The 25,431-nt window shown below is 39.6% G+C and overlaps 1 protein-coding gene across 3 annotated transcripts; it reads right to left on the bottom strand.

Annotated features, from left to right (window-relative positions):
• Positions 1–483: 483 nt before the first annotated feature.
• LOC134333317 (retinol dehydrogenase 8-like) lies at positions 484–25,117 on the bottom strand. Of its 3 annotated transcripts, none has more exons than XM_063015273.1 (6): positions 24,860–25,117; positions 7,864–8,025; positions 4,217–4,396; positions 2,698–2,788; positions 2,425–2,608; positions 484–1,323 (listed from the first exon to the last, which is right to left on the bottom strand). In XM_063015273.1, the coding sequence occupies exons 1-6, from the start codon at positions 24,963–24,965 to the stop codon at positions 1,096–1,098; spliced, it is 951 nt and encodes a 316-aa protein (XP_062871343.1). In that variant the 5' UTR covers positions 24,966–25,117; the 3' UTR covers positions 484–1,095. The 3 variants fall into 3 exon arrangements, with proteins under 3 accessions (XP_062871343.1, XP_062871335.1, XP_062871351.1); XM_063015265.1 differs by having other exon boundaries at positions 2,698–2,791; positions 24,860–25,116; XM_063015281.1 differs by lacking the exon at positions 24,860–25,117 and adding an exon at positions 22,912–23,002 and having other exon boundaries at positions 2,698–2,791.
• Positions 25,118–25,431: the final 314 nt, after the last annotated feature.

Genomic DNA, 25,431 nt, shown 5'->3' with positions numbered 1-25,431 from the left:
TGGGGTTTTTAAACACCTCACTGTCCCTGCTGGACTGAGAATAGTCCACCAACCAAAAATATTCTGCCAACAGCGCCCTATGGGCAGCGTCCTGTGACCACTGATGAAGGTCTAGAAGATGACCAACTCAAACAGCAGCAATAGATGAGCGATCGTCTCTGACTTTACATCTACAAGGTGGACCAACTAGGTAGAAGTGTCTAATAGAGTGGACTGTGAGTGGACACGGTATTTAAAATCTCCAGCAGCATTGCTGTGTCTGATCCACTCATACCAGCACAACACACACTAACACACCACCACCATGTCAGTGTCACTGCAGTGCTGAGAATGATCCACCACCTAAATAATACCTGCTCTGTCGTGGTCCTGGGAGAGTCCTGACCATTGAAGAACAGGGTGATAGCAGGCTAACAATGTATGTAGAGAAACAGATGGACTACAGTCAGTAATTGTAGAACTACAAAGTGCTTCTATATGGTAAGTGGAGCTGATAAAATGGACAGCGAGTGTAGAAACAAAGAGATGTTACGTCTGGTCAGTATATGCACTTTTGTGATTCTTAAAATGCTTAGAGGTCTCAACAGACATTACTACAATCACAAATCACAAAATTGAGCAAAGTACAACATAATTTATAACTAGGCTTTAAGGATTCCTTATATTACATGATACCTTTGCATGTTAAGTCTGTTCATCTTACATTTTCTCATTCTTATGTGTTTTCTCCTCAAAATAAAGAGAAAGACAAATGTGCCAGTTCTCATAAATAAAACATAAAAATGTACTAATGATCCACTAGAACACAGTCTGCTATGGCATTTTCTCTGTAAATGTCACTACATAGTTCTTCACTCTGATCATGCTAGCTGGATTGGATGGAACTAGTTGGCTGATTAGTTGGTAACTTGAACCAAATGTTTCTAGAGCAGAGAATCAATCACTGTTCTATAAAGCCCTGAAATTCCAAAGCTATAAACGTACACATATGTATTTTCTGATATACAATATGTCATTTATATCAGCCCGTTATGAATTAAGGTCTGTTCCAGACTTTTAGGGTTGAGAAATACTGTATGTTTAGTGACACCCTCTTCAGTCGGGTGAGACGGTGCGTCTGCGCAGGCAGCTGCAGGTCAGGCATTTTAGGACGTTCAGCATGATGTGCATGAGGGAGCCAAAATTGAACAGCATGTTGTAGAAGGTGTGTACAGACAGGCCGCCGGTCTCGTCTGCGTACTTCATAGCTACCAGGGGGGTGTACAGGCTGTTAGTCAGGTTCCTGAAGCGAGGGCTGCTGGCCTCTATCACCTTCTTAGTGCACTGAGAAAAAAAAAAGAGTTCTTTCTTTTATAAAGCAAAACTTTACAAACACAAAAAGATATAAATAAAGCTTATTTTCCATTTGGCTTGGGTCTATCATCCTAGCCCACCACTGCTGAGGTCTGGGTTCGAATGTCAGTAGTGCTACACATGATTAGCTATGTCAGAGAAAGGAAATGGCCGATTCCCTGCGATGGATTGTGCTCTGTCCTTCTTTGCGCCAAGTGTACTCAGACCTACTGTGATTGTGACCAGGATAAAGCAGTTGTTGAGAATTAAAATCATTAATGGTACTGACAATACCAGGCCTGGGAAAAAAACGTCTGGCTCCACCTGGTGGTGGAAAAGTAGAATTACATGTCCAACAAGAGATATTTACCCTGAGAGACACTTGAATCTGTGGTAAATACTTGATTTTGTGGTAAGTACTTATGTGTGCTTTTCACTGTGTATTTTGTGTCTTTTGTACATTTATTATTTATTTATTAGGACGTCATGTTTTACACACTTTGGTTACATTCATGACAGGAGAGGTAATTACTGGTTACACAAGATTCATCAGTTCAAGTTTAATGTCAAACACAGTCATGGACAATGAAGTGTCTCCAATTCATCTCACTTGCACGTCTTTGGACTGTGGGAGGAAACCGGAGCTCCTGGAAGAAAACCCACACAGACACGGGGAGAACATGCAAACTTCACAGAAAGGACCTGGACCACCCCACCTGGGGATCGAACCCAGGACCTTCTTGCTGTGAGGCGACAGTGCTACCCACTGAACCACCGTGCCGCCCTGTACATTTATTATAATTTTTTTTTCTCATGAGTGGCACAGCAATCTATTAAGCTAGCCCACACCTGCCCAGATATGCGTTTGAATCTCAGCAGTGCTATCGGATGGCCAGGCATCTACACAGACATGATTGGCTGTGCCTGAAGAGGTGTTAGCCGAAGCTCTGTGATGGATTGGTGCCAAGGCCAGGGTTTCCCAGCATGGCAATTAGTTTTCCTAGTGGAATCTGTATTTAGGCTGTAAAAGTAAAGAAACTGCAGCCATATAAAGCTTGTTTGGCTATAATAAGGCTATTGATGCTCACTTACTTTAGCGATATCCTCAGGCGTCTGCCCCATAGCCTCAAAGATATCGACAGAAGACGGCATGTACACCTCCTTAAAGTATCTCACTGTGTCCGGGTCTGTTCCGGGAAACTCCATATTAGACGCCTCCTCCATCATCTTCGCTTCAAACTCAGTGTGTACAGGTCCAGGCTCAATCAGCGATAACCTGAGCACAGAGATGAGGGGTAAGTTTGGAGTGTTTACTTTATCCAGTGTATTTAGATCTGATGTAATGAAGGTCTCTGTGATACAGACTTCACATTAAACTTGAGTAGCTGCACAGCCAGACTTTCACAGAAACCCTCGATGGCAAACTTAGAGGCCGTGTAGACGTCGTTAAACACCACTCCTGCACAGTTATACACACAGTTTATTTTGCCCCGACACATGATAGAAATATTGACAGAATATTTAGCCATCATTGTCTAGCCATTAAAGCAACAGTTTGGAGGGAAAAAAGTCACAAATGTTTTGGTGTCTGATGTTTCCTTTTGTATGTTTGCACCAAAATGATATTCAAGTCCAAATATAAATTGTTTTACACTATAATACATTCTCAATGTATGTACCGTTATATATTTATTTACTTGTCATTTCAGTTTTTGGAATTCAATGATTTCTGCATGGGGTCTGGTTTCAGCGGAGAACTTTGGCAAAGGGCACAAATTGCCTGGACAGGGCACCAATCCATCACAGGGCTTCAGCCACTCGCACCCTAACATAACTAATCATGTCTGTGTTAAAGCCAGGCCAGCCAATAGCACCACTGAGATTCAAACCCAGATCACAGCGGTGGTGGACTAGTGTAATAGACCGCTGCGCCACCCGAGCGTCAGCTTATTGATCATTAGGCCAGCACAGTTGCTCGATGGGTAGCACTGTCACCTTTCAGCAAGAAGGTCCTGGGTTTGATTCCCAGGTGGAGCGGTCTGGGTCCTTTCTGTGTGGAGTTTGCATGTTCTCCCCGTGTCTGTGTGGGTTTCCTCCGGGACCACCGGTTTCCTCCCACAGTCCAAAGACAGGCAAGCGAGGTGAATTGAAGATACAAAATTGTCCATGACTGTGTTTGATATTAAATGTGACGTTAAAATCCTAATAAATAAATAAATCAACAGACATGCACAAGCTCAAAAGCTGGACTGTTGTAAATCACACCATTACTGGACCTTGGTGCAATGTTCTTTATAGTGATAAATTAAGCTTCACCATTTGGCAGTCTGATATACAAAGTTGGTTTTGACTCATGCCAAGTAAACTCTATCTGCATAGAATGCATGGTGCCAACTGCTGGATTGGAGTTGGATGAAGAAGAATAATAATCTGGTAATGTTTTTGATAGGCTGGATCACCAGGCTGGTCTTGTTTCATTATAAAAGTGCTTCATTAAAAATGGTTGTGTGAATTTGGTGCGAAAGAGCTTTGACCTTTTTATCCAGCACTTATCTAGCCCTTTCTAATTCCCCACAACAATTGATTTGCTGCTTTCATGTTCCAAAATCTAGTGAAAAGCAAAAAAAAATGAACTCAGTGCTGTATTATTGCTCATTCTCTGAAATTTGGAATAAATATTCCAACAAGCACATCGAAGTGATGTCCATTTCTTTCTGGCCTTGTGATGTTTCATTAATTATTGCCAGCAGTTACAAACTAGGGTTTTTCTTTCATGATTGATTACTTTTGGGGTAAGTGAAAAATTGTGGTAATTTCTTTGTCCTAATAATAAATGAACATAATAATGTTTAATTCAACACATTAGAATGTATCATAATTTTACCTTGCATGCCCATGACACTGCTCATGACGATGATGTGTCCCGCTCTGCGTTTTTTCATGTCAGGCATGATCTCTTTAATCATGCGCACAGTGCCAAAGAAGTTGGTTTCAAACACCTTCTTCATCTGGTCCATGCTGATGCTCTCCACTGGGCCCTGCAGCCCAACACCTGCATTGTTTACTGCAGAGCAAGTGATTAAGAAATCATTGTGTAGAGGTTTAAGAAACTGACAATGGAATTCAAGTTAAAGAGGCTTTATTGTCATTAGTGATATATAAGTACACATTTAAATAAAACAAAGTTCCTCCAGGAGCATGGCGCAACACAACACAAGTGCAAACAACACAATATACACAATGAAAACTAAATAGTGATATAAATATGATGGACTGAGGTAATAAACACAAAATAAGTTAAGAAATACTTAAAATAAGTAAAGGGACGAGACCAAAGAACAGTGTGTTGTTAACCAGTACATGGTACTGGTATGTAAAGTGAGATTGTGCTGTGAAACACTATGACACATAGCTATGACATACATCAGTGTAGGGTTCATACAGTAGCTGTTAGAGCAGCAGACATTATTGTGGAATAGTGTGCAAAACATGACAGTGATAAATACAGTAAATAAGTGTGGGATGTAGTAATAGTATTCATAATTTGAAAATGACAGGGTCCGAGGAGCAAGACTGGGGAGGTTGAATGTGTGTGTGTGTGTGTGTGTGTGTGTGTAAATCAGTTCAGACTCTGGAAAATAATGGATTAAACAAATGGCTCAACCTCTGACAAACATCATCTTACAACATGCCTTTCCATCTTTTTTCCTTTTTAAGCCTTGTACGTTTTTAAAAATATATGGCCAAGTCCCAATTGGTTTGTCCAACGGGTTGGATTGGCAAAAGGAGATTTCTTATACAGTCATGTGAAAAAGTTAGGACACCCAATGAGAACCTTTGTCTTTTTGAACATATTTAAACATGTGGACATTTGAGCTTCATTTGAACAGTACTGAGAGATGGAGCTTATATAACTAAACAACAAAAATGTTAAAAAATACTTTTAAACTCAAGTTGTAAAATGTAATGAACAAAAATGGAAATTTATTGTGAGGAAAAAGTTAGGACACCCTATGCCCTAATAGCTGGTATTTCCCCATTTGGCTGAAATAACCTCAATTAGACATTTCCAATAACCATCTACCAGTCTCTGACATCGACTGGTGGAAAGTTTTTCCCACTCCTCCATGCATAATTTCTTCAGTTGTGTGAGGTTTGAGGGGTTTCTTGAATGCACAGCCCATTTCAAATCAGCCCACAGCATCTCAATAGGATTAAGATCCGGGCTTTGACCCTGGTCATTCCAGAAGTCTCAATTTCTTTCTTTTGAGCCATTCCTTGGTGGATTTACTGGAATGTTTTTGGTCATTGTCCTGCTGCATGGTCCCCTTCCGCTTCAGTTTTTGGAGAGTTTTTTACATTTTCCTCAAGCACCCTCTGATACAGTGAAGAATTCATTGTAAATTCTATAATGGAGAGCTTGCCAGGCCCTGCTGCTTCACAGTTGGTATGAGGTTCTTGTGCTCAAATGCTGTGTTTGGTTTGCGCCAAAGATGTCTTCTGTTACTGTGCCCAAATAATTCAACTTTGGATTCATCTGTCCAAAGCACATTGTTCCAGAAGTCCTGGTCTTTGTCTAGGTGTTTCTTTGGTAAATTTTAGTCTTGCCCTGATGTTTTTTTTGACAGCAAGGGTTTCTTCCTTGCACACCTCCCATGAAAATCAAACTTGTGCAGTCTCTTTCTGATGATAGATGCATGTACCTTCCTATCAACTGTGGCAAGAGCTAGCTGTAGGTCCTGTGATGACATTGAAGGATTATTGGAGACTTCTTTACACATCTTGCAGTCTGCTCTTGGGCTGAACTTGCTAGGACGGCCTGACCTGGCCATGTTGGCAGTTGTTTTAAATGTTCTCCACTTGTAAATGATTTTCCGGACAGTGTAATGACTGATTTCTAATTGTTTTGAGATCTTTTTAAATCCCTTCCCAGACTAATATGCATCTACAACCTTATTTCTGAAGGCCTCAGAGAGCTCTTTAGATCTCACCATGGTGATACCACTCACTTCAACAATCATAGGCAAACCAAACTTATGTCTGAAATTTAAATAAAACTCCAATGTCCTCTAACAATGGTCTAATCATTGCAGCTGATGTGGTGCACCTGATTCTAATTTTAGACTTTTAAGTAGTATTAAATGTGGGGATGTCCTAACTTTTTCCTCACAATAAATTTCCATTTTTGTTCATTACATTTTACAACTTGTGTTTAAAAGTAATAAAAAATTTTTTTTGTTCAGTTATATAAGCTCCATCTCTCAGTACTGTTCAAATGAAGCTCAAATGTCCATATGCTTAAATATGTTCAAAAAGATAAAGGTTTTCATGGGGTGTCCTAACTTTTTCACATGACTGTAAATGCTGCAGTTACGACCTCTGTTGGCTGATCAATGGTGCCTGTACAATGAGACACGGGATAATGGGAATCGGTGCATGACTCTCGCAAAACCGAGCCCCATATGAATTTAAGGAATTGATTCATTTATTAAACCGACCAGGCATAACATTATGGCCACTGACATATCCTGGGTGGGATATATTAGGCAGCAAGTGAACATTTTATGCTCAAAGTTGATGTGTTAGAAGCAGGAAAAATGGGCAAGTGTAAGGATTTGAGCGAGCTTGACAAGGGCCAAATTGTGATGGCTAGACGACTGGGTCAGAGCATCTCCAAAACTGCAGCTCTTGTGGAGGGTGTTTCCGGTCTGCAGTGGTCAGTATCTATCAAAAGTGGTCCAAGGAAGGAACAGTGGTAAATTAGCGTCAGGGTCATGGGTGGCCAAGGCTCACTGATGCACGAGAGAAGCTACTGTAGCTCAAATTGCTGAAGAAGTTAATGCTGGTTCTGATAGAAAAGTGTTAGAATACACAGAGCATCACAGTTTGTTGTGTATGTGGCAGCAAAAGTGGGACCTACACAATATTAGGAATGTGGTCATAATGTCAAGCCTGATCAGTGTATAATCCCATGTATATCTCCACCGAGATGTTTCCAGGAGGCATCCTTATCTGATCCTTATCAGATGCTTGATCCATTTCAATTGGCTCCTCTCCATGCAAAGGAGAAGCAGTTTTACTACAAGCTTCTCCCATATCACTGAGCTCCTCACCCAGTAGAAGAAAACTCATTTTGGCCACGTGTATCAGCATTCTCAATTATTTGGTCATTTCCCAGAGCTCACGACCATAGATCAACCGGTAAATTGAGAGTCTTTTAACAAACCATAATTTATTACCATGTGCTGTTCACTTTCATATTCCATATTCACAACTGATTAAAGCTTTAAAAACACAATTAAGTAATAACATAGGGCAGATATGGTGCTAGTATCCTGTACTACACACAGACATCACAAAGGATTAAGCAAACTGTCCAGCACGACACAGGCTGTGAGGAATAACAGTGGACAGTGGAGAGTGTTTATCATCAGAGCACTAGAGTAGAAAACTCAGCAGGTTTATTTCTGTAAAATATTATTTATGAGGTTAAAGGGCACAAAGTGCTCACTCGGCGCGGGCGGGACTCACTTAGAATGTCTATGTGGCGGTCTTTGATCCCGTTGATACACTGCCTGACTGAGTCATCGCTGCACACATCCAAAGCCTGTAGTGTCAGAGTCTTCTCAAACGTTTCACCTGCAGCCTGCACCAACTTGTCCTTCTTCTTCAGGTCCCGCATGGTGGCAATCACTAGCAGCCAGAAAAACACAGAAAAAGCTACATGACCAATCACGTAACATTTTGGTATTAACAATGACATAAACAAAGTTACAAACTCTTGTAAGTTGTATGCAGTACTTTGGCTCAACATGTACTCGTCCAATATTTAAACAAACTCTATTGCAAACAAAGTTGTGACATTTTGTAAAATGCCAGAAAACAAGAATCTGAGAATGGTTCATTAAATTAAACAATTACTAATACCAATACAAAGAAATTAAAAAGTTGGGACAGGGGCAAAATAAAAGTAAAAAATTTATAGAATGTTCCATAAATTGTCATATAATATAATAATTGGGGCTGTCATAAAAATTTTAATCGCGATACAAAAATGAATTGAGATTAAAATTTTTTATCAAATAATTTTTATTGGGCTATGTTTGTGCCACGTAAATTTGTGTCACTGGGGCAATTTGCGCTGCTTTAACACAGCAACATTGTGTTTATACTGTAGCGATAACACCGGTCTTTTCCAGTTACAAATTACTCGAGCTGCTGCTGCTTCATATTGTGAAATATCGGGTATTTTAAATGATAATTTTCAAAAAGCGTGAGAAATCATCATTAGACAAAATTACAGTTATTAATTGACGCTTTAATATCATCTTTGGTCAGATGAATTTGGATATAAAGCGCTTGAACTGTACATGGAACATTACAAACACTGGTGTTAAATGGATCGCAATGGACTGTATAAACACTTTAACATAGTTAATAATGTGGGTCTACATGACGTTATACGTGTTGCACAGGGGCGTAACTACGGGGGGGGCGGGGGTCCTCCATGACATGAACTCAACCACCCACCTTCTAACGCATCAACTTTGAGGATAAAATGTTCACTTGCTGCCTAATATATCCCACCCACTAACAGGTGCCGTGATGAAGATCACCTGTCAGTGGTCATAATGTTATGCCTGGTCCCCAGCTTCTTTAGAAGTTGAGGTCAGAGAGCAGGGTCAGTCATTGGAGCAGATAGGGTTAAGGGCCTTGTTCAAGGGCCCAACAGTGGCTGCCTAACTACTATTACGCTAGTTCACCAGCACTGAGATCTGTGTATGAATCTTAGCAGTGCTAGCTTTGTCTGAAATAGGAATGGCTGAAAGATTTGCGTCCTTTCCTTGGTCTTTCTGCTTTGCGCCCAGAACTGTATCTGCCGTGACTCTGACCAGGGTAACGCAGTGGATGAAAATGAAATAAAATGAAAATGTTTTAATACACTACCTTAACAAATTTAATCTCTGCTTGTGTACTAGTCTTTTTCTCACAAAATGACCTGAATTTATCTTCATACTTTTTATGATTTGTCTGCAAATGTCTAATTTTGTCTGGTTGTCCTAGAAAACCATTTTTGTAGCTTATGCCCTGCAGTGAAAATGGTTCAGTAAAGCATGTCATGTTCCTGTTTTAAATTGAAAGCAACAGTGAGGTTTAAGATTTGCAACTGAATAAATGATGCTCAATATCAAAAAAACTAAAAGTAAAAAAGGAATACTTGTATTATTTCGGTCAATTATAAAATAATTTCAATTAAATTATTCTATTTACTATCATGTTCATTTTAGTGCTACCAGTGCCTATAAAATAAACTGACGATGAGCATTGATCCCCTGCTGAACTTTAAACTATTAAACATTAACCTACATCCAGCTATCTACCAGCACATACTGCTCTCACCTGCAGTGAAATCAGCCAAGTTCACAAAACGTGTCCCATTTTAAGCATTTCAAGTCTGTCTGGTGCTATCTTGGAAAGAAAATTGGCCATGTGGCAGGAACACACCCTGGAAATGATGCCAATTTACTGCAGAGCATCACACCCATTACCAGTTGTAACATGTTGGCCTGTGATCCTCCCACCTGCAGAAGAAGGTGCAGGCTGACGTACTGTTATTCTCAGCAGACTGCAAATCTCAGAGGGTACCACGTTTATTAGTACTAACACTCCACACATGATCTAACCACTATTAAGCCGCATTAAGTAGTCCTGTGCAAATCTTTGCAATCTGGAAGACAAAGCCAGTAATGCTTAGTTCACACTACTCGATTTTTGCCCTGATTTTTGCTCACCGACAGATGCGTAAGCTTGGAGGCAAATCGGCGTTCGCTCTGGGCTTGAAAATCACCTCTTGTTTGCTATTTATGAATTGTTCAACGACTTGATCCGAGCAGCTCGTTGATCACTCGCAGACTCAAGAAAAATATCTAGCATGCTAAATATCTGGACCTGTCAGCGACTCAATACCTGTAGTATGAAAAGTGTTGCGATCAGGTTGTGATTGGAAAGTGAGAACGGTGTTGAACTACAGCCAATGAGAATGCAAGACACTGAGTGAGGTGAAACCCAGGGGGGGAGGACTCATAAATGTGTGGGACATGGGCATAATATAGTTTCTATCAGAATACATCAACACACACATAAGCTTTACAATATTTGTAACCTAATTGTCTACGCCAAACCATTATACCAATGTTGAAGCTCCAGATTCAAAATTAGCATCTAAAAGCTGAACTGAAGTCTGTTGTTAATCACATGGACAAAGAAAAGGCAAAAACATTTTCTTGCATGCCAGCGTCAAAGCTCACTTGACTATCTGGCGTGGCATATTTGGCTATATTTTCAGAAAATTCACAGTGAAAAAGAACTGTTGCAGAAATAATCCCAAAAATGCCACGACTTCCATGACTCTTACTAGTGTATGTAAACCTTTGACCACAACTGCAACTATACAAATACTAAAAGAGTCATTGATAAAACCTTAAATATCAAGAAGTTAAGTAAGGTTATTCTAAAGCCGCTCAGGTGGCGCAGCGGTAAAAACACACGCTGGAACAAGAGCTGGGATCTTGAATACATCGTATCGAATCTCAGCTCTGCTTGCCGGCTGAGGATGAGCGGCCACGTGAACAACGATTGGCCTGTTGTTCATATGGGCGGGACTAAGCCGGATAGGGTCTCTCTCTCTCTCATGACTGGTGCAATTACGACCTCTGCTGGCTGATTGATGGCACCTGCGCAGAGATGAGAAAAGAGTGCTCTTAGGGTGTGTCCCTCCGTACACGCAGCTAGTCTGCACTGCACTCGTCAAAGTGTAGGTGATAAGATGCATACGGCATGCTGCCCACATGTCGGAGGGGGCGTGGGTTAGCTTTGTTCTCCTCAATCAGAGCAGAGATCGGCATTGGTGGAGAGGAAGCATGATGCTAATAAAAAAAAAGAAATAAGCCCAAGAATGCCACGACTTCCATGACTCTTACTAGTGTGTGTAAACCTTTGACCACAACTGCAACTATACAAATACTAAAAGAGTCATTGATAAAACCTTAAATATCAAGAGGTTGAGTAAGGTTATTCTGACCTCTTAGTTAATAAAAAGTAAGATAGCAAGATACCAATACATAGCTGACATCAGTGGTGCATTTGAACCCAAAGATTTTGCAATTACATGGTTGTAAATTTGAAAATAAAACATGAAATAGACACATGTATGCAGCAATCAGTCAAGTTCAAAATGTTCAAACATCAGATGCTAAAAGCCAGAATAAAGAATTAAAAATATGGAGAGCCAAATATGGTAAGGCAAGGTAATGAAGTACAGGAACAATGGGGGTAAGAAAAAAAAGAAATATGTGTGCGACAAGAGTCTAAAAATAGTGCTCTGATTATCATGGGATTATGTCTTCCAGACTTAAGGTCACTAGTTTATCTTATCTGCTGAACTACTACTGTCCTTACAGGCTGGATTAAGAAACTTTCTAAGCAGTTAAGCAGCTTTCTATGGTTTTATATCGCACGGCAGTTTGCATTTGGTTTGCTTTGATTGATTTTCTCTTTTTTTAGGATATCCTTTATTTAAGATATCCTTTATTTGTCATATATACATATACAAGTACAGTACAATGAAGTTCTTTCTTGTTTGGAAGCTGGGGTCAGAGCGCAGGGTCAGCCATCGTACGGCGCCCCTGGAGTAGACAGGGTTTAGGGCCTTGCTCAAGGACCCAACAGTGGCTGCATAGCAGACCCCAGATTTGAACCACCAATCTTCCGGTTGATAGCCCAAAGCTCTACCCACAGCTAAATATAATATGATGAGTGTAGTGAGGACCTGTCATCATGAGAACTGATTGCAGCATAAAGCCTCAGATAGAATCAATGTAAAAAAGAAGTTTCTAGGTGAGAGTGCATGTGATCTTCACACACACAGTCCAGCTGGACTGAACAATCCAGGCTAAACCTGTATGTGCTTTAGTGAACAAGCACGTCATTGTTTGTGTTGTTCTTGTGAATTAAAACTTAAAGCAGCTTAAACACGGCTTGAATGTATCACTTGCAGAGGGACAGATTTTTTTGTGGATTTCTTTAAGCCGGCATGAAATCACAAAAAATGCTTAACGGATTTGTAATCATATAAATCAACAAGATTTTCTCTGTAGCACTGCTCTCAGAAATGAGTTAAAATTCAACAAGCGTACAAGCTGCTTCTGAGAAGATATTTATTTCCATACAAAGTCTAATTCTTCAGCATAAATACACTGTAAAGCCAGCGTCAGTACCAGTGGTTACGTATGTATACACCGATCAGCCATAACATTAAAGCCACCTCCTTGTTTCTTCACTCACTGTCCATTTTATCAGCTCCACTTACCATATAGGAGCACTTTGTGGTTCAACAATTACTGACTGTAGTCCATCTGTATCTCTGCATGCTTTGTTAGCCCCTTTTCATGCTGTTCTTCAATGGCCAGGACCCCCACAGTTCCACTAAAGTAGGTATTATTTAGGTGGTGGATCATTCTCAGCACTGCAGTGACACTGACATGGTGGTGGCGTGCTAGTGTGTTGTGCTGGTATGAGCGGATCAGACACAACAGCGCTGCTGGAGTTTTTAAACACCTCACTGTCACTGCTGAACTGAGAATAGTCCACCAACCAAAAATATCCAGCCAACAGCACCCTGTGGGCAGCGTCCTGTGACCACTGATAAAGGTCTAGAAGATGACCAACTCAAACAGCAGCAATAGATGAGCGATTGTCTCTGACTTTACATCTACAAGATGGACCAACTAGGTAGGAGCGCCTAATAGAGTGGACAGTGAGTGGACGCGGTATTTAAAAACTCCAGCAGCGCTGCTGTGTCTGATCCACTCATACCAGCACAACACACACTAACACACCACCACCATGTCAGTGTCACTGCAGTGCTGAGAATGATCCACCACCTAAATAATACCTGCTCTGTGGTGGTCCTGTGGGGGTCCTGACCATTGAAGAACAGGGTGAAAGCAGGTTAAAAAAGTATGTAGAGAAACAGATGGACTACAGTCAGTAATTGTAGAACTACAAAGTGCTTCTATATGATAAGTGGAGCTGATAAAATGGACAATGTGTGTAGAAACAAGGAGGTGGTTTTAATGTTATGCCTCATCTGTGTGTGTGTGTGTGTGTGTGCGTGTGTGTATATACAGTACGTATATACAGTGTATCACAAAAGTGAGTACACCCCTCACATTTCTGCAAATATTTCATTATATCTTTTCATGGGACAACACTATAGACATGAAACTTGGATATAACTTAGAGTAGTCAGTGTACAGCTTGTATAGCAGTGTAGATTTACTGTCTTCTGAAAATAACTCAACACACAGCCATTAATGTCTAAATAGCTGGCAACATAAGTGAGTACACCCCACAGTGAACATGTCCAAATTGTGCCCAAATGTGTCGTTGTCCCTCCCTGGTGTCATGTGTCAAGGTCCCAGGTGTAAATGGGGAGCAGGGCTGTTAAATTTGGTGTTTTGGGTACAATTCTCTCATACTGGCCACTGGATATTCAACATGGCACCTCATGGCAAAGAACTCTCTGAGGATGTGAGAAATAGAATTGTTGCTCTCCACAAAGATGGCCTGGGCTTTAAGAAGATTGCTAACACCCTGAAACTGAGCTACAGCATGGTGGCCAAGGTCATACAGCGGTTTTCCAGGACAGGTTCCACTCGGAACAGGCTTCGCCAGGGTCGACCAAAGAAGTTGAGTCCACGTGTTCGGCGTCATATCCAGAGGTTGGCTTTAAAAAATAGACACATGAGTGCTGCCAGCATTGCTGCAGAGGTTGAAGACGTGGGAGGTCAGCCTGTCAGTGCTCAGACCATACGCCGCACACTGCATCAACTCGGTCTGCATGGTCGTCATCCCAGAAGGAAGCTGACGCACAAGAAAGCCCGCAAACAGTTTGCTGAAGACAAGCAGTCCAAGAACATGGATTACTGGAATGCCCTGTTGTCTGACGAGACCAAGATAAACTTGTTTGGCTCAGATGGTGTCCAGCATGTGTGGCGGCGCCCTGGTGAGAAGTACCAAGACAACTGTATCTTGCCTACAGTCAAGCATGGTGGTGGTAGCATCATGGTCTTGGGCTGCATGAGTGTTGCTGGCACTGGGGAGCTGCAGTTCATTTAGGGAAACATGAATTCCAACATGTACTGTGACATTCTGAAACAGAGCATGATCCCCTCCCTTCGAAAACTGGGCCTCATGGCAGTTTTCCAACAGGATAACGACCCCAAACACAACCTCCAAGATGACAACTGCCTTGCTGAGGAAGCTGAAGATAAAGGTGATGGACTAAACCCAATTGAGCACCTGTGGCGCATCCTCAAGTGGAAGGTGGAGGAGTTCAAGGTGTCTAACATCCACCAGCTCCGTGATGTCATCATGGAGGAGTGGAAGAGGATTCCAGTAGCAACCTGTGCAGCTCTGGTGAATTCCATGCCCAGGAGGGTTAAGGCAGTGCTGGATAATAATGGTGGTCACACCAAATATTGACACTTTGGGCACAATTTGGACATGTTCACTGTGGGGTGTACTCACTTATGTTGCCAGCCATTTAGACATTAATGGCTGTGTGTTGAGTTATTTTCAGAAGACAGTAAATCTACACTGCTATACAAGTTGTACACTGACTACTCTAAGTTATATCCAAGTTTCATGTCTATAGCGTTGTCCCATGAAAAGATATAATGAAATATTTGCAGAAATGTGAGGGGTGTACTCACTTTTGTGATACACTGTATATAGTACATGTATATCTCTAGCAGTTAATTTATGTACAGTGTATCACAAAAGTGAGTACACCCCTCACATTTCTGCAAATATTTTATTATATCTTTTCATGGGACAACACTATAGAAATAAAACTTGGATATAACTTAGAGTAGTCAGTGTACAACTTGTATAGCAGTGTAGATTTACTGTCTTCTGAAAATAACTCAACACACAGCCATTAATGTCTAAATGGCTGGCAACATAAGTGAGTACACCCCACAGTGAACATGTCCAAATTGTGCCCAAAGTGTCAATATTTTGTGTGACCACCATTATTATCCAGCACTGCCTTAACCCTCCTGGGCATGGAATTCACCAGAGCTGCACAGGTTGCTACTGGAATCCTCTTCCACTCCTCCATGATGACATCACGGAGCTGGTGGATGTTAGACACCTTGAACTCCTCCACCTTCCACTTGAGGATGCGCCACAGGTGCTCAATTGGGTTTAGTCCATCACCTTTACCTTCAGCTTCCTCAGCAAGGCAGTTGTCATCTTGAAGGTTGTGTTTGGGGTCGTTATTCTGTTGGAAAACTGCCATGAGGCCCAGTTTTCGAAGGGATGGGATCATGCTCTGTTTCAGAATGTCACAGTACATGTTGGAATTCATGTTTCCCTCAATGAACTGCAGCTCCCCAGTGCCAGCAACACTCATGCAGCCCAAGACCATGATGCTACCACCACCATGCTTGACTGTAGGCAAGATACAGTTGTCTTGGTACTTCTCACCAGGGCGCCGCCACACATGCTGGACACCATCTGAGCCAAACAAGTTTATCTTGGTCTCGTCAGACCACAGGGCATTCCAGTAATCCATGTTCTTGGACTGCTTGTCTTCAGCAAACTGTTTGCGGGCTTTCTTGTGCGTCAGCTTCCTTCTGGGATGACGACCATGCAGACCGAGTTGATGCAGTGTGTGGCGTATGGTCTGAGCACTGACAGGCTGACCTCCCACATCTTCAACCTCTGCAGCAATGCTGGCAGCACTCATGTGTCTATTTTTTAAAGCCAACCTCTGGATATGACGCCGAACACGTGGACTCAACTTCTTTGGTCGACCCTGGCAAAGCCTGTTCCGAGTGGAACCTGTCCTGGAAAACCGCTGTATGACCTTGGCCACCATGCTGTAGCTCAGTTTCAGGGTGTTAGCAATCTTCTTATAGCCTAGGCCATCTTTGTGAAGAGCAACAATTCTATTTCTCACATCCTCAGAGAGTTCTTTGCCATGAGGTGCCATGTTGAATATCCAGTGGCCAGTTTGAGAGAATTGTACCCAAAACACCAAATTTAACAGCCCTGCTCCCCATTTACACCTGGGACCTTGACACATGACACCAGGGAGGGACAACGACACATTTGGGCACAATTTGGACATGTTCACTGTGGGGTGTACTCACTTATGTTGCCAGCAATTTAGACATTAATGGCTGTGTGTTAAGTTATTTTCAGAAGACAGTAAATCTACACTGCTATACAAGCTGTACACTGACTACTCTAAGTTATATCCAAGTTTCATGTCTATAGTGTTGTCCCATGAAAAGATATAATGAAATATTTGCAGAAATGTGAGGGGTGTACTCACTTTTGTGATACACTGTACATCTAAACTCTTTTTCCAACTTTGTAAAGGAAACAAACCTGTAAGAGTTAATTCAGCACTGGGGATTTTATCTGGATGTAAGCTAGCCTTCCAGATAAAGTCTTCACAGTGCACCCTCTCTTGTCCAGGTCTCAAACTTTGTCCTTCTCCCAAACACATACTTGGGTGCATTAGACACGCCACTATACTCCACCATTGGCTGCTATAAAAAGGGAGCTTTGTGCCAGAGAAGTGGCTTGTTGAGGAACTGGCAGAGTCTTTATGAACTCTGCCTGGCGAGCCGCATCCTCGTACCCTAGAAACCAACCTTTCACATGCTAATAAATGAGTACAGACTTCACTAACTAACTTAGTTGGAAGAATTGCGTTCATTTTATAAGCTGTATATATGTACAACCCGAAATCAGAAAAAGTTGGGACAGCATGGAAAATGCAAAAAAGAAAAAAAAGTTTCTTACATTTACTTAGATTTTTATTTCATTGCAGACAGGATGAACCTGAAATATTTCATGTTTTATCTGCTCAACTTCATTTCATTTATTAATAAACATCCATTCCTGCATTTCAGGCCTGAAACACATTCCAAAAAAAGTTGGGACAGTAAAGCATTTACCACTTTGTAATGTTGCTATTCCTTTTCACCACACTTAAAAGACATTTTGGCAACGAGGACACCAAGTAATTTAGTGTTTCAGCTTTTATTTTGTCTCATTCTTCCTGCAAACACGTCTTAAGATGTGCAACAGTACGGGGTCGTCGTCACATTTTTTCTTTCAAAATTCTCCACACATTCTCTATTGGGGACAGGTCAGGACTGCAGGCAGGCCAGTCCAGTACCTGTACCCTGTTCTTCCACAGCCACGCCTGTGTAATTGATTAATCGTCTTGTTGAAAAATGCATGGACGTCCCTGGAAAAGATGACGTCTTGAAGGCAGCACATGTTGCTCTAAGATCTCAATGTACTTTTCTGCATTAATGCTGCATCACAGAAGTGTAAATGACCTTTGCCAAGGGCACTGACACAGCTCCATTCCATGACAGACCCTGGCTTTTGAACTTGTTGCTGATAACAGTCTGGATGGTCCTTTTCAGCTTTGGTCCAGAGCACACGGCGTCCATTTTTTCCAAAAAAGACCTGGAATGCTGATTCATCTGACCACAATACACGTTTCCACTGTGTGATGGTCCATCCTAGATGCCTCAGGGCCCAGAGATGTCGACGCCGCTTCTGGACATGGTTAACATAAAGCTTCTTTTTTGCACAGTAAAGTTTTAAGTGGCATTTGTGCATGTAACTCTGTATTGTAGTGCTTCACAAAGGTTTGCCAAAGTAATCCCTCACCCATGTGGTTATATCAGCTATTGTTGAGTGGCGGTTCTTGATGCAGTGCCGTCTGAGGGATCGAAGATCACAGGCATTCAGTTAAAGCTTGCACTCTTGGCCTTTACGCACTGAAATTACTCCTGATTCCTTGAATAATTTAATGATATTATGCACTGTAGAGGGAGAAATATGCAAATCCCTTCCAATCTTTCTTTGAGGTTCATTGTTTTTAAACATTTCAATTATTTTCTCCTGCATTTGTTGACAAACTGGAGATCCTCTAATCATCTTTGCCCAAACACTCAGCCTTTCTTGGATGCTGCTTTTGTACCAAACCATGATTACAATCACCTGTTGACAGCCCTAAAATTCCCCCTTCCCAACTTTTTTTGGAATGTGTTGCAGGCCTGAAATGCAGGAATGGATGTTTAACAAATGAAATGATGTTGAGCAGACAAAACATGAAATATCTCAGGTTCATCCTGCAATCAAATAAAAGTCAAAGTAAATGTAAGAAACTTTGTGGTTTTATTTTATTTGCATTTTCCATACTGTCCCAACTTTTTCTGGTTTGGGGTTGTACTTATTCACACTACTGTATTTACTGTATTTCCTACAAAGTGCTTTAGAAAAATCACAGTAAGCACCGACTCACCAACTACACTTACAATATGTCTGATGGGCCAGTCTAGCATGAATTGGACCATAAATTACTCAATCTTCTATATAGTTAGTCCCAGTCTAGCTTATGCTGTGGTTTAAGAGCCAACCTGGGAACGGAATGCACCCTAAATAGTGGTTAGGTAACTGTACTGATCATGCCCCACCACCACCACCAGGTTGTCACTGTTTTTATGTACAGTACTACTGTGTATTGTTGTTTATTATTGTTTGTTACAGTAATGTCTATTCTATAATTTAAGATTTAATGGAAATATACTTGTATTTATAACAAAAAAGACCATTTAAGACATTAGAAAGGTTAGGTAAGTGGGTGGTTTGGGAGGTCTGGCATGGATTAATTCTATTTACATTATTTCTTATGGGAAAAATAGGTTTAACTAACGAACATTTTGACTTAAGAACAGCCCTTCGGAACCAATAAAATTTGTCAATGGTCTACTGTATTTGTATTTTGTACACTTAGTACAAGAAGGTAGTATCCAAAAATCAGTTTCTCTATCATTTTTACTTACTACTTTGCAAATTCTTAACATTTGATTAACTGTGGTAGATGGGCAACCCACATTTTGTGGTCTCATGCACTAGCACACTATTGAAGATACCCATGTTTGAGTCTCAGTGATAAACTATCAGCTGGCCAGGCGTCCATACAGACATCGTTGTCGTTCTGCCTCTCTTGTCCGATCACTCAGGTTTGATGACGGTGGGGAGGTGGGCGCTGATGTCCTGCGAAAGCCTTCATGACCTTGTTACCTGCTCGCTGTCCTTTTTAGTTATGCTGTAATAATTAGGGGTGCCGGAGTCTAAAACTCTCTGTAAAACTGATATTTTACTTAATTCACATTTTACATTTTTAACTTCATTTTCTGTTGTTTTACCCCGAGGTGGTTCTGAGGGAAACCTGTTTACCCACCCGAGGTTAGGGAATGAAGTCAAGACTGCCGTGCCAACAATGCTGCTCCTGCCAGATGTGACGGGAAGCTGGCATGTTTGCACCAAGAATGTCAAGAACTCACTACAGACTTTATCACAGACTGGACTGAATAACAACTCCAATTATTTTTACTAGTTATAACTTTTAGTTCATTTAATTTTGTGTGTGTATGATTTGTGTAAATCCTATTTATTCAAGTATCCTCCAGGCCACCCAAGAAGGATGGGTCCCTGCTGAGTCTGGTTCCTCTTAAGGTTTCTTCCTGTAATTTTAAGGGAGTTTTTCCTCCAGGGTGTATTACTGCATTACGCCTGTTGCTCAACTGGTATTAGGTGGCCAATGTGCCCCTGGAAAACAATTACACTACATTATATCATCACCAGCCTGAACTGCTCTCAAAGGTCAGGTTGGGTCCATGGATTTATTTTGTTTACACCATCTACCATCTGCATGTTACTGACCAGGCAATCATTTTCCACTCTGACAAAGTTCAGTTTTTATGAACCTTTCCCTACTGTATTCTTAGATTTTTGTCCTTTAGTGACATGGATGTTATCATACACTATCCGCCTCAAGGTTGCACAATTTTTTAAGATGATTCTTTGCTTACCACAGTTGTCTAGAGTAGTCAGCACATTAATTTTAGTTTAATAACCTTATTTGAAGCTCTTGTTCCATGGCTGTATGATTTTATGCTCTACACTGCTGACACATGGTTGAATAATTAGATAAACACATGCCTGAGCAAGTGTTCCAAATATAATGGCAGGGAACCCTATGATTTGGTGGTTTTAATGTTAAAATAATACTTCATATTGTTTTTGTTTAACACAGTAACAGTAACAAGTTGTGACCACATAGTTGTATTTGCTGGGATAGTAAATCTTTGTAAGAACTGATCTGTACAAAACATTAAAAACATTAGAGCAAGAGTCAGTTAATGGTTGATAGCCAGTTAATAATCAGAAGTAGTCATTTGTTGATCAGGTCTTCTGTAAGTAACTTTTAAATAGCTGAAAATAATTAATAGTGGATAGCTAATTAAAAGTAGTTAGTGGTTGGTAATTTATAGCCAGTTAGTTAGTTAGCTAGTTAGGAAATGATGGAATTTATAGCTAGTCAATTTCATAAATTCTTAATATCTAATAAATAATTAATAGTGGATAGCTAATTAAAAGTAGTTAGTGGTTGATAACCAGTTAACACACGATTGCTGGTACTATTTGATAACCAGTTAATGGTTGATAGCCAGTTAATAATCACTAGTAGTAATTTGTTGATCAGGTCTTCGGTAACTTTTAAATAGCTGATAAATATTTGTTAGTAATGAACTAGTTAATATTTTATAACTTCTCAATCACTGATAACCAATTTATAGCCGGTTAGTTAGTTAGCTAGTTAGGAAATGAAGAAATTTATAGCTAGTCAATTTAATAAATTCTTAATATCTATTAAATAATTAATAATGAATAGCTAATTAAAAGTAGTTAGTGGTTGATAACCAGTTAATATGCGATTGCTGGTACTATCTGATAACCAGTTAATGGTTGATAGCCAGTTCATAATCAGCATTCGTCATGTGTTGATCAGGTCTTCTGTAACTAACTTTTAAATAGATGAAAAATCTTTGTTAGTTATTAACTAGCTAATGTTTTATAACTTCTTAATCACTGATAACCGATTTATAGCTAGTTAGTTAGTTAACTAGTTAGGAAATTAAGCAATTTATAGCTAGTTAGTTTAAGAAATTCTTAATATCTATTAAATAATTAATAGTGAACAGCTCATTAAAAGTAGTTAGTGGTTGAAAACCAGTTAATACTCGATTTCTGGTACTATCTGATAAGCAGTTGATGGGTGATAGCCAGTTAATAATCAGAAGTAGTCAATTGTTGATCAGGTCTTCTGTAACTTTTAAATAGCTAAAATATTTGTTACTTATTAACTAGTTAATGTTTAATCACTGATAACCAATTTATAGCCAGTTAGTTAGTTAACTAGTTAGGAAATGAAGGAATTTATAGCTAGTTGATTTCATAAATTCTTAATATCTAATAAATAATCAATAGTGGACAGCTAGTTAAAAGTAGTAAGTGGTTGATAACCAGTTAACACTCGATTTCTGGTACTATCTGATAACCAGTTAATGGTTGATAGCCAGTAAATAGTTAGTAGTAGTGATTTGTTGATCAAGTCTTCTGTAACTAACTTTTAAATAGCTGATAAATCTTTGTTAGTTATTAACTACGTACTTAATGTTTAATAGCTTAATAATAATCAATAATCTATTCATATTTGATAACTAGCTATTGTTTTATAATTTCCTACTCATTGATAACCATTTTATAGCTAGTTAGTTTCATAAATTCTTAATGTCTAATAAATAATTAATAGTGGATAGCTAGTTAAAAGTAGTAAGTGTTTGATAACCAGTTATCACTCGATTTCTGGTAAGTAAGTAAGTAAGTAAGTAAATCTTATTTATAAAGCACTCTTAAAACAACTTACGTTGACCAAAGTGCTGTACATCGAACAAGCATACATAAGACACCATTATGTTAAAAAAGTAAAACCAAATACAAATAGTAATAGAGTAAGAGACAAAATAAAACAGATGAAAATAGACTAAACAATTATACTATCTGATCACCAGTTAATGGTTGATAGCCAGTAAATAGTCAGTAGTCGTTATTTGTTGATCAAGTCTTCTGTAACTAACTTTTAAATAGCTGATAAATCTTTGTTAATTATTGACTAGTTAATGTTTTATAGCTTAATGATAATCGATAATCTATTAATATTTGATAACTAGTTATAGTTTTTTAACTTCCTAATCACTGATAACCAATTTATAGCTAGTTAGTTAAAAAAAATTCTGAATATTTGAAAAGTAATTAATAGTGGATAGCTAGTTGAAAGTAGTTAGTGGTTGATAACCAGTTAACACTCGATTGCTGGTACTATCTGATAACCAGTTAATGGTTGAAAGCCAGTTAATAATTAGCAGTTGTCATTTGTTGATCATGTCTACTGTAACTTTTAAATAGCTGATAAATCTTTGTTAGTTATTAACTAGTTAATGTTTTAAAGCTTAATAATAATCAATAATCGATTAATATTTGATAACTAGCTATTGTTTTATAACTTCTTAATCACTGATAACCAATTTATAGTTAGTTAGTTTTATAAATTCTGAATATTTGAAAAGTAACCTCTCCTGGACTAACAACACAACATCTCTAGCCAGGAGGGCCCATCAGCGTCTCTACTTCCTCCGCAAGCTGAGAAGAGCCAGAGCTCCAGCCCCCATCATGTGCACCTTTTACAGAGGTACCATCAAGAGTGTCCTGACCAGCTGCATCACTGTATGGTTCGGCGCCTGCACCGCGTCCTGCCGCAAGACCCTCCAGAGCATCGTGAGAGAAGCTGAGAAGATCATTGGCACCTCTCTCCCCACCCTCCACGAACTTCACAACACCCGCCCCCCCTTAAAGCCCTCTGCATGGCAGGTGATTCCACCCACCCACTACACAGCTTCTTCAGTCTGCTCCCATCAGGAAGGAGACTGCGGAGTCTCCGGGCCAAGACCAGCCGGCTGAGGGACAGCACCATCCACCAGGCTGTCAGGATCCTCAACTCTCTTCCCGTTCTGCCCCCCTTCTCACTAACCTAACCCCCATAAATACCAAAACTTACATCCCCATTATTTATTCAATGCACACATCACTTTAAACTATCTATAGATAATCGAATTTGCACTGCCGTTGAATTGCACTGGTTTAACACAAAGACTAAATCTGCATTGCCACTTTAAATGCCTAAGTTTTTAATATCAGGACCTCTATTCTTCAAATTGTTATATTTACTGCTACATTGTCATACTTGTGTCAATGTATATATATTTGTGCTTTAGTGTGTTTATTCTATTTTTATATTCTTCTTTTATTCTAGTTTTATTGTTTAATTAATGTTTAGTGTTGCACCATGGGTCAGAGAGTAATGTAATTTCAATCCTCTGTATGTCCTGTACATATTGCAGTATTGACAATAAAGCAACTTTGACTTTGACTAATTAATAGTGGATAGCTAGTTAAAAGTAGTTAGTGGTTGATAACCAGTTAACACTCGATTGCTGGTATTATTTGATAACCAGTTAATGGTTGATAGCCAGTTAATAATCAGTAGTAGTCATTTGTTGATCAGGTCTTCTGTAACTGGCTTTTTAAATAGCTGATGAATCTTTGTTAGTTATTAACTAGTTAATGTTTTAAAGCTTAATACTAATCAATAATCGATTAATATTTAATAACTAGCTATTGTTTTATAACTTCTTAATCACTGATAACCAATTTATAGTTAGTTAGTTTTAAAAATTCTGAATATTTGAAAAGTGATTAATAGTGGATAGCTAGTTAAAAGTAGTTAGTGGTTGATAACCAGTTAACACTCGATTGCTGGTATTATTTGATAACCAGTTAATGGTTTATAGCCAGTTAATAATCACTAGTAGTCATTTGTTGATCGGGTCTTCTGTAACTAACTTTTAAATAGCTGATAAATCTTTGTTAGTTAATAACTAGTTAATGTTTTAAAGCTTAATACTAATCAATAATCGATTAATATTTAATAACTAGCTATTGTTTCATAACTTATAAATCACTGATAACCAATTTATAGTTAGTTAGTTTTAAAAATTCTGAATATTTGAAAAGTGATTAATAGTAGATAGCTAGTTAAAAGTAGTTAGTGGTTGATAACCAGTTAACACTCGATTGCTGGTATTATTTGATAACCAGTTAATGGTTGATAGCCAGTTAATAATCACTAGTAGTCATTTGTTGATCGGGTCATCTGTAACTAACTTTTAAATAGCTGATAAATCTTTGTTAGTTATTAACTACTTTATGTTCTAAAGCTTCATAATAATTGATAATCTATTCATATTTGATAACTACTTATTGTTTGAAAACTAATTAATTGCTAGTTAGTTTTATAAATTCTTAATATCCAATTAATAATTAATAGTAGATAGCTAGTTAAAAGTAGTTAGCGGTTGAGAACCAGTTAACACTCGATTGCTGGTACTGTTTGATAAGCAGTTAATAGCTGACTGGACAGCAGTGACACAGAGAGCCTGCAGATAAAGTTAGTGAGGTTTACCATGGTAGCGCTTCAGCTCGTCTTTAGCCAGCAGTACAGCGATCCTCAGTCCGATACCTGAAGAACAGCCGGTGATCAGCACCACTTTCTGTCTCGCGCTCGCCATGATTATCGAACCGCGCGCTGCTCACTGGCTCGGGAAGAGACTTTCTGTATCTCTCTCTCTCTCTCTCTCTCTCTCTCTCTCACACACACACACACACACACACACACACTCACTCACTCATACACATAGACGGACACACACACAAACAAACACAAAGACGCACGCGCGCGGCGTTGACTCGACTGTACAGAGACGTACACGCGCAGTCGCGCACTGAGTTTAGTCAGTAAGCGGATAAGTGCGCGCGGGGCTGATGGGAACGCTGGACTCATGTACAGTTTCTGATTTACTTTATTTACTTTGTTTTTTTGTGATCAAATAAACGTGCAACCTGTTAAAGTGCAAGGTGCAAGCACACACACACGCCCCTAATTCTTAAACCATCTGACCATCATCTGACCATCCAGACCAATTTCCTTGACATGAGACCGATGTTCTATGTACTTTTACAGTAATAGGAATGCTA

This window comes from Trichomycterus rosablanca, chromosome 2 (genome assembly GCF_030014385.1).
Source record: "Trichomycterus rosablanca isolate fTriRos1 chromosome 2, fTriRos1.hap1, whole genome shotgun sequence".
NCBI classification, from domain to species: Eukaryota; Metazoa; Chordata; class Actinopteri; order Siluriformes; family Trichomycteridae; genus Trichomycterus; species Trichomycterus rosablanca.
Note: the sequence above shows the minus strand (reverse complement) of the source record. Positions and strands in the feature narration are given on the sequence as shown.

Excerpts from the sequence above, each read along its gene's own strand:
- LOC134333317 (XM_063015265.1), bottom strand. The coding sequence starts at position 24,965 with ATGGCGAGCGCGAGACAGAAAGTGGTGCTGATCACCGGCTGTTCTTCA. Across the intron at positions 8,026-24,859 it reads CGAGCTGAAGCGCTACCATG|TGATTGCCACCATGCGGGAC; the intron begins GTAAACCTCACT and ends TCTGGCTGCTAG. Across the intron at positions 1,324-2,424 it reads CGCCTGAGGATATCGCTAAA|TGCACTAAGAAGGTGATAGA; the intron begins GTAAGTGAGCAT and ends TTTTTTTCTCAG.